Source organism: Canis aureus, chromosome 16 (assembly GCF_053574225.1).
Source record: "Canis aureus isolate CA01 chromosome 16, VMU_Caureus_v.1.0, whole genome shotgun sequence".
NCBI lineage: Eukaryota > Metazoa > Chordata > Mammalia > Carnivora > Canidae > Canis > Canis aureus.
This window is the reverse complement of record NC_135626.1, coordinates 59,392,393-59,406,649: the sequence shown is the minus strand read 5'-3', so window position 1 is coordinate 59,406,649 and position 14,257 is coordinate 59,392,393. Positions and strand designations below refer to the sequence as shown.

The window sequence follows — 14,257 nt, the reverse complement described above, 5'->3', positions numbered from 1 at the left end:
AATGGCTTCTCAGGGTCACAGACAGAGGTGCTTTAGTAACCACCCAGGCCCCTCCCCACCCCTCCCCTCCTGTCTCCTCCCCTTCCCTTCTCTCCCCTCCCCTGCTCTCCGCTCCCCTCCCTTCTCTTCGTCCCCTTCCCTTCCCTCCCCCCCAAAAGCACACGGTTTCTGTATCTGTCTCTCCCATCCTCCCTGTCCCCGCCTTGTCCTCCTTTCTTATCCCCACCCCAACCCCTTCTCCCGGTCCCTCGAAACTGAAGGAGCCCCCACCTCGCCAGATAAGAGACCCCCCCCCCCCCCGGCCCTTGAGACAGAGACTGTGACTTCGTGTTTGCACAGCTGGAGACACGAGTACACTTGTCCCTCCACACACAGCCGCCCCGCAGAAACCAGCTGAGGCCCCCGGAGCTCTGGGCTCTGGGTGGCCCAGAGGAGACAAGGGCAGGCCCTGGGTCCCCCAGCCATCACCAGCCTCTGCGAGGAAGGGCTCCTGGCACCCAGGTCCAAGGCCAGAGACAGCCACGGAGCAGGGAAATATTTTTCTGATATTCCCTAGGATCGAATCCCAGCTGCGGGGCAGGAAGGTCTAGCAGGGCCAAGCCACAGGGTAACCTCAGGGCGGCTACAGGCAGCTGAACCAAGGCCCTTCTGCCTCCAGGCCTCTCCCCAGAGACAGCCTCTGGCCTCTACTTCTTCAAGACAAGATAGAGAGCTGGGGAACAGCGGAGAACAGCCAGCCACACACGCTTGAGGAATCTGCAGCCACAGCAGCATTAGCGGAGAGGCCTCAGCTACAACTTCACCCCCCACCGCCACTGTCCCTAGGAGGGAAGCACATCCTCCTTAGGACAGGAGAGGGGAAGTGGAGCCAGGAGGCAGGGAGGAGGGGCTGGGGTCTGCAGGGAGCACGCAAAAAACCCTCCCCCAAGGCTCAAGTCAGGCCCACCTGCAGCAAGAGGGAATTAGGTTAGACTTCTCCATGAAGTGCTTCCTGCCAGCCTCCTTCCCCCTCCTGAATCTTAAGATGAGTGCTCAGAACTAGAAGGACATGATCCCCAAACTAGAGAACTTCATCACAAAATATAAACTGGCCCAGAGGGGAGCCCAGAGCCTCTTCCGAGAGACCACAGCCCACAGAGTCTCCAGTAGGGCCCTCCTCGTTTTAGAGAACACTCCTTCTTCTCCTCACCCCTCCCCAGCCTCATCCTGGGGGGACCTCCTTCTCCGACAGGCTTGACAGGCCAGGACAGGACAGGCTGTCTCCCGCTTGTGTGCTCACATGGTTTTGTTGACCAAAGCAAGGATTTTTATTTTTTCCCTAAATGGCACTGCCTTCCTGAGTTTCCTTCTCCAGATTCTGCCCCAGGGCTGCACAGACACGGGGATGCCCCTGCAATGCAAACACCCAACCCCCTTCCATGACCTCCAGGATCCCTCCCAGGCCCCTCCCGCCTGCCCCCCTTCCAGCCCCAGTGCATGGCTCAGGTGGCTCCTAGGCAGAAACGCTGGCACCTCCTAGGTTTCCTGCAGGGCCGCTTCCTGCAGGGCGCCTCCAGGCACAGTGTGGGGGTGTCTTTTGAGGAGGTGTGTTTTGCAGGATCAGGATTTTAAACCCACAGTGTAAACTTGGGGCTCCTCCAAGTCCCTGCTTTGGGTCTTTCCAAAAGAATCAACTTAATCCAATGGCATGAAAGAAACGGGGAGGGACAAGGAGAATTGGGATATGAATCGAGCCGGTCAGTTTTCCAGAGCTCTGAGGCCTCCCTCCTCATCCGTCCCCTCCTCCTCATCTTTAGTTCCACATTTTAGGTGCCTAGCCTCCAGCCCAGGGGCTCAGGAAATGTGAAAAGGCTTTGACTTGGCTGAACTTGCTCTGAGAACTGATGTCACAACAGACAGGAGACCCAGCAACCTCGCCCTGTGTGTACCCAACCGCGATGCCTACATGTGTCCTCCAGAAGACAGGTACCAGAACGTTCCCAGCAGCACTATCCACACAGCCCCAAACTGGAAGCAACCCAATGTCCACCACCAGTTAGAGAGATAAACATCATGTGGTGCGTTCACACAATGGAATTCACACCACAGCAGTGAAGACAAATGTCTACAACCACACACCATGACACGGATGACTCTCCCAGATGTAATAATGGGAGGGAAAAAAAGACATACACAAAACCATATCCACTATGTGATTCCATTCTCATAAAGTCTGAAAAACAGGCAAAACCCTGTGCTATGAGAAGTCAGGGTCCTGACATCCCTGGGGAAGTAATGGGTGGGAGGAGGCACGAGGGCACTTCTGGGGGCTGATCACATTCTGTTTCTTGATCTTGATGCTGGTTGCATGGATGCATTCAGTTTATGGATATTACGCTCCAATGGAAAGCTTAAGCGTGGGGCAGCCTGGGTGGCTCAGTGGTTTAGCGCCGCCTTCAGCCCAGGGCCTGATCCTGGAGACCCGGGATAGAGTCCCACGTCGGGCTCCCTGCATGGAGCCTGCTTCTCCCTCTGCCTGTGTCTCTGCCTCTCTCTCTCTCTCTCTCTCTCTCTGTGTGTGTGTCTCTCATAAGTAAATAAATAAAATCTTTAAAAAAAAAGAAAGCTTAAGCGTGTGCATGACTGTGTGCACACGCACACACACAGACACACACATGCCTCTAATCTAATTGCATGACCTTGGGCAAGTCCCCTTCCCTTTAGGGCTCTGCCCACCACTAAGACGCAGATCTGGTTGGAGTTGGACTCCTACCACCTCTCCAGACAGAAATGCCCAATGCATGGCACGGCTGGGCTCCCACAAGGTCATGCCAGGGAGATGAGCAAGAACCAGAACCACACTCCTCTTCCAGCCCCCAGTTCCCATCTCTTGGATCCCTGACCTTTCCGAAGGTCCAGCTTCCTTAAGCTCCCCGTAGCAGTCACCCACGCAGACACATCCCATTTGCAGGAGTGGCAACCAGGTAGCTTGAGTATCGCTCCCTACAACCCATCTCCGTACTCTCCACATCCCCATCATCCCCCCACCATGACCTCCAGTATCCCTCCCTGAGCTTCCTCGAAAGTGCACCTCCACAACCGGCCCACCCTCTCTTCTAGCCTCAATGCACACCCATCTCCTGTGCAGAAATCCCCGCATCTCCTCCGCCCTCTTCCCTAAAACAGCCTTTTCTGCAGTGTCCCCATCTCAGACTGAATACATACAACAAATATTGATGGAGCTTGTCCTATTTGCCAGATGCTGCTCAAGCCCCTTCATATGTGTTATAGCAACACCATACGTGACAACCCTGGGCACACAGGTATTATCCCCATTTATCAGAGGAGAAAACAGGAGCTCAGAGACCAAAGCATCTCTGCGAGTCAGAGGTGGGATACGTTCATTTACATGTAGGCTTGAATGACTAATAAATGTGAAATTGCTGCCAGGAGCTTTGCAAGTTTAGAGTACATGTGAAACCAAAGGAATAAACCCAATGATGAGATGCCAGATGGCAGAACAAGTGCCCCTCAGAGCATCCACCCTAGGTGACAGCCCATTCTATTTGACGGTATATTTGCCATTGGGAACAGGGGAGCCACACAGCCGAGCTCTGGGGGTTTGAGAAAGTGGACTTCAAACAGAGACTTCCCCAGAGCAGTAGGAGAAAGCCCATCGAGCCAGCCTGCTGAAGAGCTCCAGAAACCCTATTTGCCTCAGCTGCCCCACTACCCTGGGGTCCTCCTTCCCACTGTTACCAGAAGAGCCCCCACGACACACTGACCAGGACTCTGCACCATTTGCCATTCTTCACTGAGTAGAAAGAGAAGGGAGGAGGGCCCATCTTTTAGGAGGTCTCCTAGGTCTGAACCCCTCCATACCACCTGCTGGGAGCTCATTCAATCCCATGCCTGAAGATGGTCATTACTTTTCTTCTCTGTGAATGAGTTAAGTGACTTGGCCAAGGGCACACAGCTGGTAGGTAATGAACCAGGGTACAAACCAGGTCCATCTGGCCCCCAAAGCCCATGCTCTGAACCCCTTTCCACCGCCTCACAAGTGTCATGTGGGCAAGGAGCCACAAAGGTCTGAACTGTGTCCCAAAAGCTCAGAAATAAGACATGTGAGCCCATGGCCAGGACTGCCCTCTGACTTTCCCCTCTGCCCCCTTGGCTGTGGCCACAGCCTGAATCAAAAGCACAGAGTGGGTGTGTCTCAGAGGGACAAGTATTCAGAAACACTCACCCCAACACACACACAGAGAAAGAAGCCACTCAAGCAGCGTCTTCTGATGCCTGGGAAGCCCTGACTCAAGGCTCTTCCCTGGACTGACAGTTGGCCAGAAGTAGCCTGATGATCATAGCCAGGACCAAAGGCAAAGCACCATTCAAGGTCACACAGCCTAAGCCAAGGCCCCTCTCCATTCACACATCCATTGATGAGGTGGCCAGGATCCCTGGGACAGAGTCCCAGAGAGTTCCTTGAGTCGCTTGGTTCAGAGGCCTCCTTCTCCTCAACCCACAAACACCTGCATCCACTCCTGACTCCCCTTTCCCCACCAAGATACCTTCTGTGCGGATGGTGAAGGGGGAGTCCCCCGGGCGCCGGGCAGAGAACTGGCCTCCCAAAGACGTCATCAGGAAGCAGAGTGAGAAGAAGCCGATGCCCAGGACAAAGAGCCTGTGGAGAGCAACAAGGCAGGTCAGAAACAGGTCACTGGAATGCCCTTTCCCCACCCCCAACCAGCAAGGGCTCTGTACAAAGGAATGGGTGAGGGAGTGAGGATGGAAGGGATGGATGTGGGAACAAGAGATCCAGGGCTGAGCTCCTGGACCACGTCCCTCATCGCTACAGAATAAAGAAAGCTCGACTACAAGGGGCTGGCCGTGAGCCTCACACAAAACCCCAAGGGACAATGACACAGGCATAGCTCAGGCAAGTTCTAGCCTTCAGAGAGAGCCTGGCTCATGAGCAGAGGTCCTCAGTGTGTGATTCCCCAGACCAGCAGCACCGGCATCACCTCGGAATTGTTAGAAATGCAAAATCTTGGGCTCCAATCTTGGGCTTGCCAAATCAGACACTCTGGGGGTGGCACAAGCACCGCGTATTAACAAGCTCTCCAGGCAATTCTGATACATGCTAAAGTTTGAGAAGCACTGGTATGGATGGAAACAGCAGGAGCTGGTGCCAGCCAGAGGGCAAGGAATTGGTCCAGACAAAACCCACCTGGATCCCATCAATCACCTGGGCCCGGCTCAGCGCTGTGCTCACAGGTCTTGCCACCACAATCAGTCATGAGTTGGCTTGAACACCTCCTTATCATGTTCGAGGGGGTGTGGCATGTGCCCCCATCCCTACCAGAGGGTAAGATCTGCAACCGCAGGGCCGTGTGGCCATGTGGCCACATTCCGTGCCCAGACTCTGCCTAACTCACATCTTCACCAGGCAGGCACACAATAGTTGTCAGCACTGGACTGGTCAGAGTGAGTGGACCCCTGTGCATGGGGTGTCATCTGGGGCACTGGCCCAAACAGGACTCTTGCTCATTCCTTCAACACATAGTTGATTATTTCCCAGGTGCCAGGCACGGGAGTAGCTCCATGGAGACAGCAGGGAACCCCAGGCTCCTACTGCTTTCATACTAGGTTCTGGGTCCCAAACAGGAGAACTGAGCTAACCAGCCCAGCTTTGGGGAGCTGTTCTGGAACCTTGGATGTATCAGAGGACTTGCAGAACTGGCAGGGCTGAATGGGGAGCCCTTCGCCCTGGTCAGGATGAAGAAGCCCATCTCCTGTGGAGCCAGCCTCACCCCACAGAGCCCCACAAGTCATGCTAGAGGCCTCCAGCACTCCCACCTCCCCCCACCACCCTCAACCCCACATTCATTTTTATCTCCACGCAAGACTTGCTTTATGCATTTTAATCTTCATTATTTGAAGCTGGCAGAGCAGTATTTAATTAAAACTTGGCCCATTAAAGAAAACACACAATTGCAAAAGAAAATAAAAGCACAATAAAAATTCTCACCCCGTATTTAAATGAAACTGTTAGAGATTAAATCAGAGAGGGTGCTGAACCCCAAAGTAGAGAAAGCAGTGAGGGCTTCCCCAGGAGATGACAGCGAGGACAGGAGAGACTGCACGAGAGACACTGCTCCCTCACCTCCGAGGGACCTCTCACTGAATTCCACCAAGCTCGGGGCTGGGGCCCTGGGATCCCAAGATGAAGCTAGGCTGGTCTCAGGACAGCAGCCAGAGAAACGGTGGAGGAGGCCGGTGGTTGCACACCCAGGAAGATCCTGAGGGAATCAGCTCTTTGTCCTCCCAGCTTGACGACAAGGACAGAAGCCTCAAATTTATTGTCCCTCACGTCCCCAAACCTCCTCTGCAGCTATGGAATCATATTTAGAGCTAGAGGCCTGGGCCACAGGGTCCGAACACCTGTTATGAGAAAGGGATCTATACTTTTAGGCCAGAATCTGAAGTCCTCAACACACATCATCGACAAACTTCTCTGCCAGACGTCAATCCTAGGGCCATTTAGAGCAGATTCGAGTTAAAATGGTTCCGTCCCCCATGTATCTATTGAGGCAACATTCCAGGAGCAACTACAGAATAAGGGTCCTGCCAGAGGCTCTGGGAAAAGAGAAGGAACAGGGCCCCCTGTTAGTTAAAAACTAACAAGTAGAGGTGCTGTGGTTGGAGGCCAGCCCCCCTCCATCTGAAGGGGACACAAAGACTCCACTGGTGGCTGTGGGTCTCTGGGCAGCCTAGGGAGACCCTAGGTGAAGATACACAACTTGAGGGCAGGGGAACCTATGCAATCCCACCTCAGAATCCCGCCTTCAGATAAGAGCCTGAAAGAACCAGGACCCCAGAGGGACGCAGCGCGGGGAGCGGGCGCTGTCCGTGGTGCTGGCTCCCGCCGCCTCCAATTGCACCAGAAAATGTCCAGCCACAGCTCGGTCAGTTGGCTGGTCCTCCCCTGACGTGGACGGCGGGCTCCACACGGGAAGGGGACCCTCTGACCGGTCAGCATCAGCCAGGGATTCGAGGATTTCCCTGGAGGAGTAAGGCCTTTTCCAGAGACGCCTGCTTACCCCCCTGCTTCCCCACCTGCTTCCCACGGGAACCCTCTGTCGGGGCTCCAGCCACCTCCCTGTCGCCTGCCCAAGGCCCTACTCTTGGCACCGCCAGCTCTACGATCCTCCCTTCCCACGTCCTCCGGAGGCGGTGGTCCATCCTGAGCCCTGCCGTCGGGAAAGCGGTCTCCTCAGCTCCACACAGCAGGCAGGCCCACCGAGGAGGTGCTGGGAGGCCCGGAGACACCAGGGTCTCCTGGTCAGGGGCTGGGAGGGGGATCAGCCAGGGCCTGGCAGGGGCAGTGGCTCAACACCTGCTCCCTCTGGCAGCCCAAGCCTTTGGGGGGGGCCTCTGTCTGCCCAGTTCCTTCTCAAGCGGAGCACAGTGGCATCCACACCCCACCTGTGGCCGCATCCGGAGTGCGACCCCCGCCCCTCCCTGGGTGCCCTCTGCCTGCTGCCCAGCACCCTGCCAGGCACACATCACTTAGCATCTCCTCCCGGACCGGGGCAGCAGGCGGGCTTGGCGGGCTCCAGGGAGAGGAGGGAGCTGCCCCGGTCCCGCCGGGCTCTGGGGGTCCCTGGACTGGGGTCAGCGGACAAGCCAGCCCTGCCTGGCCCCAGCCCTGCCTGGCCTTGGCCGCCGGAGGTTGGGGTGCCGGAGTCGGTCCTCACTTTCATCCTGCCCCAAGGTTCCCGGAGGTCCGGGCTCTGCTGCCCTGTGCTCCACAGCGCCTCCCGGGCCACCAACTCCCCACGGCCTGCACCGAGGGTCCAATTCCCAGCCGAGGGGCAGGCGGGGGGGGGGGGGGGGGTGATCTTTGCTCCAATCTCGGGACCTTCCCTTGGAGCCAGGCCCGCACCCCGTGGGGAGGAGGGGGTGCGAGCAGAGGGCGGGGGCAACGGGGCGGCGCGGGTGCAGGACTCAACCCAGGGCTCGCGGCGGCCGGTGGGGGTGCCGCCCTGCTCGGCGCCCTAACTTCGCCCCGGGGGTGGGGCGTCTGCAAAGTGGGGAGGCCCCCGAGGGGCAGGAAAGGGGCGCCCTGGCCGAGGCGACTTCCCGGGCTCAGGATCACAGCCTGGGTGCCTCTGTCCCCCTTCCCACCCTCGCATCCCGAGTCCTCTCCCCGCTAGACCAACTCGGGACGTGTCTGGGCTGCTCGCGCGCGCACACGCACCCCGAACCCGAACCTTGGCTCCGTCCCTCCCGCGGCCCCACCGGCCATCACAAGGGTCGAACGCGAACCGCCCCCTCGGCCACCGGGACAGGCACCTGGGGGGTGGGGGTGACCTCGCCCGCCCCTACCTACCCCGCGCCCCCTCGGAGGAAAGGACCTGCCCGCGCCGACGGGGAGGGAACTTTACCGAAAGGGTCTCAGGGTGACCAGGCATCTTCTGACCATTATCTTCCCATCCGGGTTGACTGTGATCATCGTGCAAACTTGTCTGGGCGGCGGGCCGCGGGCGAGGCCGGACGCACCGTCCCGGGCCCCGCTCCCGCCGCGTGGGAGCCGCGAACCCGCTGCGGGCCGAGGCCGAGGCCGGGGCCGGCGGGGCGGGGCGGGGCGGGGCGGGGGGCGCGGGTCCGGGCGGCCTGGGCGGGCGGGGAGGAGGAGCGGCGCGGCTGCGGGGGGCGGGGGCGGGGGCGAGGGCGCGGGCGGCCGTCTCTGCGTGTCCGCCCTCCCGCCTCACCTCCCTGGGGCCCGGGGGCGGCGCGCCCCCCGACCGCCGGCCGCGCGTCTGCCTGCTGGGGCTCGCTCGCTGGGCGGGACGGCGCCGCGGCGCGCAGACGGGCTCCCCGCCGCGGGCGCCCTCATCCCCGGCCCGCGCCCTCGGTGCCGGCTACAGGCGGCCCCGCGCCCGCGCCCGCGCCCCGGCCCCCCGCGCCTCCGGGCCGCGCCGCTCCCCGGCCCCGCAGCGCGCCGCGCCCATGGCTCTCGGCGAGGGCCCCGCGCCGCTCTGCCGCCCGCTCGCCCGGCGGCCCGCGCTCGGGAGGCGGGAGGGAGGCGGGAGGGAGGGAGGGAGGGAGGGAGGGAGGCGGGCGGCCGGCCCCGCGCCGCGCTACGCCGGGAGGCGCCGCATTGTTCCTCGGAGGAGGCGGCCGAGCGGCGGCTGGGGCGGCCCGGGAGCGGCCGCGGCGCTTCCTCGTGGCGCCGGCGCCACCTCGCGGCTGCGGCCCCGCAGCGCGCGCTCCCGGCCCGGTGCGCGGGGGCGGGGTCCCTGCGCCTCCCCCCAGCCCCGGACCCCCCCGGGGCCGAGGGCCACGGCAAGGGGGGGCGCTGGGCCAAGACGCCCCTTCCCCTGGCCGCCCCCCTCGCCCCCTCTCCCCCGTGGGAGCTCTGATGTCGCCCTGCAGCCCTCACCCTTCCTGTGGCCCTCTGGGGCTCCCCTTGGCTGAGCGGAGTTCCAACTCCGCCTCTTGAGACGGGGCTGTTCAGCTGAGCCCAGAAGCCTGGGCGCGCGGTGTGGACCGAGGTTCCAGTCTCAGATCCCACTGAGCCCAGAAGCTTGGGCACGCGGTGTGGATCGAGGTCCCAGTCTCAGATCCTCCATTAACCAGTGACTGACACCTGCAAGTGGGGGACACTCCAGAGCCTCGATTTCTCCACTGTGAAATGAGAGTGACCTGAAGCTGGCTAAGGCTAGGCCAAAGCATTTACACACCCCTTTCCCCAACCCCCTCCTCTTCTTGACTTTGGACATGTGTCTGCCACTGCGGAGGGAGGCGGTCAGCGGCTCCTCCCCACGCACCAAGCCAGGGCAGCCACCTGAGCCAGACCCAAAAGAGTACTTGGACAGAAACAGCACCTGCTGGACCCGACATTGACCAACACAGACATGGAAGCAGCTTGCTAGGAAGAGGCCCAGGCTTCAGGCCATGTGTATAAGGACAGGGATGACCCCGAGGATCTTTCCACCCCTGGCAGTGATTCTGCAGCCTGGCTTTGAAGAGGAGAAAACCTTTGTCTTCAGCCACTCGGCCCAGGTCCTGTCCCGCCTGGGGCCCTCACCCGCATCCCCTCTGCTACCCCACCTCCCAGCCCCAAGGCTGAGCCATTTCTCACCAGCGGTGACTCATGCTTCTGCTTTTCTTGCTCCTTCTTCATCAAAATTCACCTGTCCTGTGTTCCATTATCTTGCCTTGCTCTCTGCTAATGTGAAAACCGATGATGAATTGGTGTTGGCGGATTAATGCGTTACTCCGGCTAGGTAACAAATTTGCATTGAACAAGGACATGCTGACTGTGCCTCTGTGCAGAGGAGTGACGAATGGTGGTGGGAAAAGGTACCGTGGCAGGCTGGCCCCGGAGCTCTGCGAGGGCAGGGGTCTCGACCAGGCCCACACACCCGGACACTAATATAAGCCCTGATGTGGAGGTGAAAGCCTTATTTATCTACACTTGGGAATGAAGTGGTCCTTCCCATTGTGTGTCCCCCCCATAAGCTCGGGGCATTTGTGCTTTTGGTACTTCAGGCCAAAGGGGAAGAGAGACCCAGCGCTGTCTGGTTTGGCTCAGAAGGTAGGAGTGGGTCTCCTGCATCCCCTCTGGGCCTTGCCCTCTAGCACGTGGGCTTTGAGGTTGGCAGGGGAAAGTGCCCCCTGCCATTTGATGAGCAGGCTGTGGCCAGGCAGGGACGCGTGGCACAGACAGTGGAAGATTCTCTCCGAGCCAGACCACCCAGCCGCCTCCTCTCAGACTGTCGCCCTCTTGGCGACCTCTCGTCTACAGGAGAGATCCGCGTAAGTGGTCCTGTTTGCTGTCTGTTGTAGACATGAGGAGGAAGTTTCTGAATCCATAGTCCTGCAACCTCGGATACGCTCTCTTTGTGCCTCAGTTTCCTTGGCAGTCAATCCGGCCCTTAGAGCCTGTCTCCCAGGAGGACGTGAAGATGAGCCTGTTGATGCACATAAGCAGCCCGCTGCCTGGTGCCTATGAGCCCTCACGGTGCGGCAGTTATAATTTTTCCTGTTACTGTCTACCTGCAGCGGATGCCACCCTTTCTCTGGGCATCCACCTCTGCAGGCCAAAAGGCAGATTAGTGATGATACAGACAACACTGCCTGAGGCTGTTTCTGGCTGTGGGAATACGCTAGGATACGCAAGAGCAAGACAGAAATGCCAGGAAGCGGTGCTCCAGAAGCAGCCCTTGAGGAATGAACAGATACCCATGTCACTCAGGTGGGATGCCAACATAACCGGCTGGGATGGGGAACCACTGTTCTAGAATAATACCCATGGCCTTCTGAGAAGGAACCAGAGTCACCCTAAGCAAGCTAGAAGAGATCAGGGGAGCAGGAATTGGGGGCATGTTGCTGGGGGGCACATCCAAGGAATGATGTGACAGGTCATACCAGATTCCAGAAACATCCCCTCTCCACTCTTTTTCTCTCTCAGAGGCTACAAACAGAACCACGGGCCAGCCCATTTGGGCATCAGGGCACAGACTGCAGCAGCTTGGGCACTCTGAATGTGGCACTTCCTGGCTCTCAGCCCAAGGCCTGCCCGGAGGCTGAGAAGCCCAGAGCAGCAGGAGGCCTTGACCAGGCCGGAGGGCCTCTGTCCAAAAATGGGGAGTAGGACTCAGGAGGAAGGGATTTGGGGGAAATGGGTGATGCACTCCCTGGCAGGGTGTCATACTCAAAATACCCAGGGATAGGCCAGGCACAGAAGGGAAGGGGCTCTAGTAGTCTCCTAGGCCTAGCACAGGCGGGGCACTTAAAACAAGAACAATTAATTCTCTCCCGGTTCTGGTGGCCAGAAGTTCTCAATCAAGGGTTTGGCAGACTCGGTTCCTTGTGCTGGCCCTGGGGGAGAGTCTGGCCCAGGCCTCTCTCCTGGCATCCGGAGGGGGCCATTGATCCTTGGCTGGCAGCTGCATTACCCAGTATCTCCTCCATCATCACGTGGCCTTCTCTGTGTGTGTCTCTCTGTGTCTTCTCCTCTTCTTAGAAGGACACCAGTCACTGGATTAGGGTCCACCCCACTCCAATATGTCCTCATCTGAACAAACTACTGCACAGATCCTATTTCCAAACAAGATTATGTTCTGAGGTTCCAGGTGGTCCTGAATTGGGGGTTGGGGGGGCAGGGGCACCCTGTTCAGCCTATTACAGGGACCTAGTGGGAAGGGGCCACAGTGGCCAGGCAGTGCCAAGAACCAGAGGTCCTCAAAGGGGACATGCACCATTGCTTTGTGTGAATACAGGCCCAGTTATTTCAAGAATCAGGAATCTGGACTTCCCACGTGCAGTCACATAATTGTAAAATGTGGACACAATATTTTTAGAACATTATGCAAGACCAATAAAATCCACCAAAGGGCGGCCATCCGGGTCCCCTGGGGTGTCAGCCCAGGGCAAAGCAGGGAGCCCACCAGCCCTGCCCACCCAGCAAGCCCAGCTTCTCTGGGCCAGCCCCCACTGTGAACAACTCCCCCCCACCGCCACCCCACCTCACCCCCCCCAGGAAGATCAACACTCCAGGGTGCCTTCAAGGGCCCCCCCCACAGGGCCCCCACCCCCTCACCAGCCCCCCTGAAGCCTCTTGGGCATCAGAGCCTTGACTGCCATCCCCACCTCCTCAAGGTTCAAGGTTGCTTCTGAAGCTCACAGACAGGGCCTGGGTGGGAAGAGGAAAGAAGGAAACCGTTTACGGTGTTTGAAATCCTCACTTAATGTGCTCCGATTGCCGCCGCAGACAGCACATTAAGAGGCAATAGGCCATTGTCCTTCGCCGGAGTGCGGAGCATTAATAATGTCATAACAGCATTTACTGACACTGGGCACAAATCATCAACGGCCTCACCGGGTGGGAACAAGCAGCCCCACACAGACGCCAGCCGCCTGGAGCCATGCAAGGAGGCCGAGAAGTGGGGAGAGCTGTTTCTCCAATGCATATTTCATGCTTTCTGTTTCACAACATTTAGGCTAATCCTCTGATTGAAAAGCAGCGTCTGGGGTTTATTTTTATTTATGCCAGAAGGCCACTCTGCCACACAGCTTGTGGGAGCTGGAAGCACAGCTATGGTTCTTTCCCTGTTCTGCAGGGAAGTTAGGGGCTAATGTCTGTGTCTGTGTCTGTGTTTTGCATGCATGTGCGTGTGTGAGTGTGTGCGCACGTGTGCGTGAGGGCTGGGAGGCAGAGAAGCCAGGGACAGATGAGACAGGGGACCCTCCCATGTGGCCCCATCCCAGAACTGGGGGCACAGGCGACGTCTTCATTGAACATAGTCATGAGATCTCATTGACTGAACATCTACTATGTGCCAGGAAATGCCCCAGGGATTTTAGATACGTTACTATGTTAAAGTCGCTATTTTACTTAAATTTGTTTTAATAGGGCAACTTGGAAAAAAAAAAAAAAAGACCCTTTGTCTTTCTAGACAATTTCCCCCTAGACCCCAGATCAGTGCAGGAATATGGGAGCAGCCATGCAGGGTTAGCAGGACCGTGGTCTCCCAAAGATGGTCACGTCCTGATCCCCAGAATCTGTGATTATGTCACATGACAGGGCAGAGGGAGATTTAGATTGCAGATGGAATTAATCAGCTGACCATCCTGGATTATCTGGGTGGACCTAATGTAATCAGGGTCCTTAAATATGCAAGGGGGAGGCAGTGTCAGAGTGCTGAAACATGAGAAAGATCGGACTGGCCATTGCTGGTTTTGCAGATGGAGGATGGGACCACGAGCCAAGGGATGCAGGTGACTTCTAGAAGCTTAAAAAAAGCAAGGAAATGGACTCTCCCCAGAGCCCCCACAAAAAAATGTAGCCCTGTCCCAGGTACTCAAAGTACTTTTGTCCTTGGCCAGAGGAGGAGTCAACAAGACCATGGGGCCCCAGGGCTCTAGGGCCATCTGTCCCCCTGAACATCTAGGACCTAAACCTAGATGGCAGGAGACCTTCTTGCAGCCAACAGGGTCTGTCCACCTGGCGTTGATGGCCCTGTTCCCCTAATTTGATCCATTTATCAACCAGGTTCAATGTAGTCCTCAAGCCTGACCAATGGAGATGAATATACTCTTTCTTCCTGTCTCTTAGAGAAAGCAGGCACTGAGCCGGGGGACCAGAGGTAGGCTCAGACTTGCAGTGGGCTCCTTGAGCCATGCTGGCACCCCCTCATCTGAGAGCCACCCAGCCTGAAGATGCCGCAAGGCTGAGGTTAATGACAGACCTTGCCGTTTCCTCGCGCAT

At 58.1% G+C, this 14,257-nt stretch overlaps 1 protein-coding gene across 2 annotated transcripts in view; it reads right to left on the bottom strand.

The window, feature by feature from the left end:
* Nucleotides 1-8,598, bottom strand: part of MGAT5B (alpha-1,6-mannosylglycoprotein 6-beta-N-acetylglucosaminyltransferase B) — a 70,624-nt gene extending 62,026 nt beyond the window's left edge. Inside the window, exons 1-2 of one of the 2 annotated variants that reach the window (XM_077854376.1) lie at nt 8,427-8,598; nt 4,548-4,660 (exon numbers count right to left, since the gene is read on the bottom strand). In XM_077854376.1, coding sequence (XP_077710502.1) covers nt 4,548-4,660; nt 8,427-8,494 — 181 coding nt within the window. In that variant the 5' untranslated portion in view covers nt 8,495-8,598. The remainder of the gene's footprint in view (nt 1-4,547; nt 4,661-8,426) is intronic. The other variant, XM_077854377.1, reaches the window with a different exon arrangement.
* Between the last annotated feature and the right edge of the window lie 5,659 nt (nt 8,599-14,257).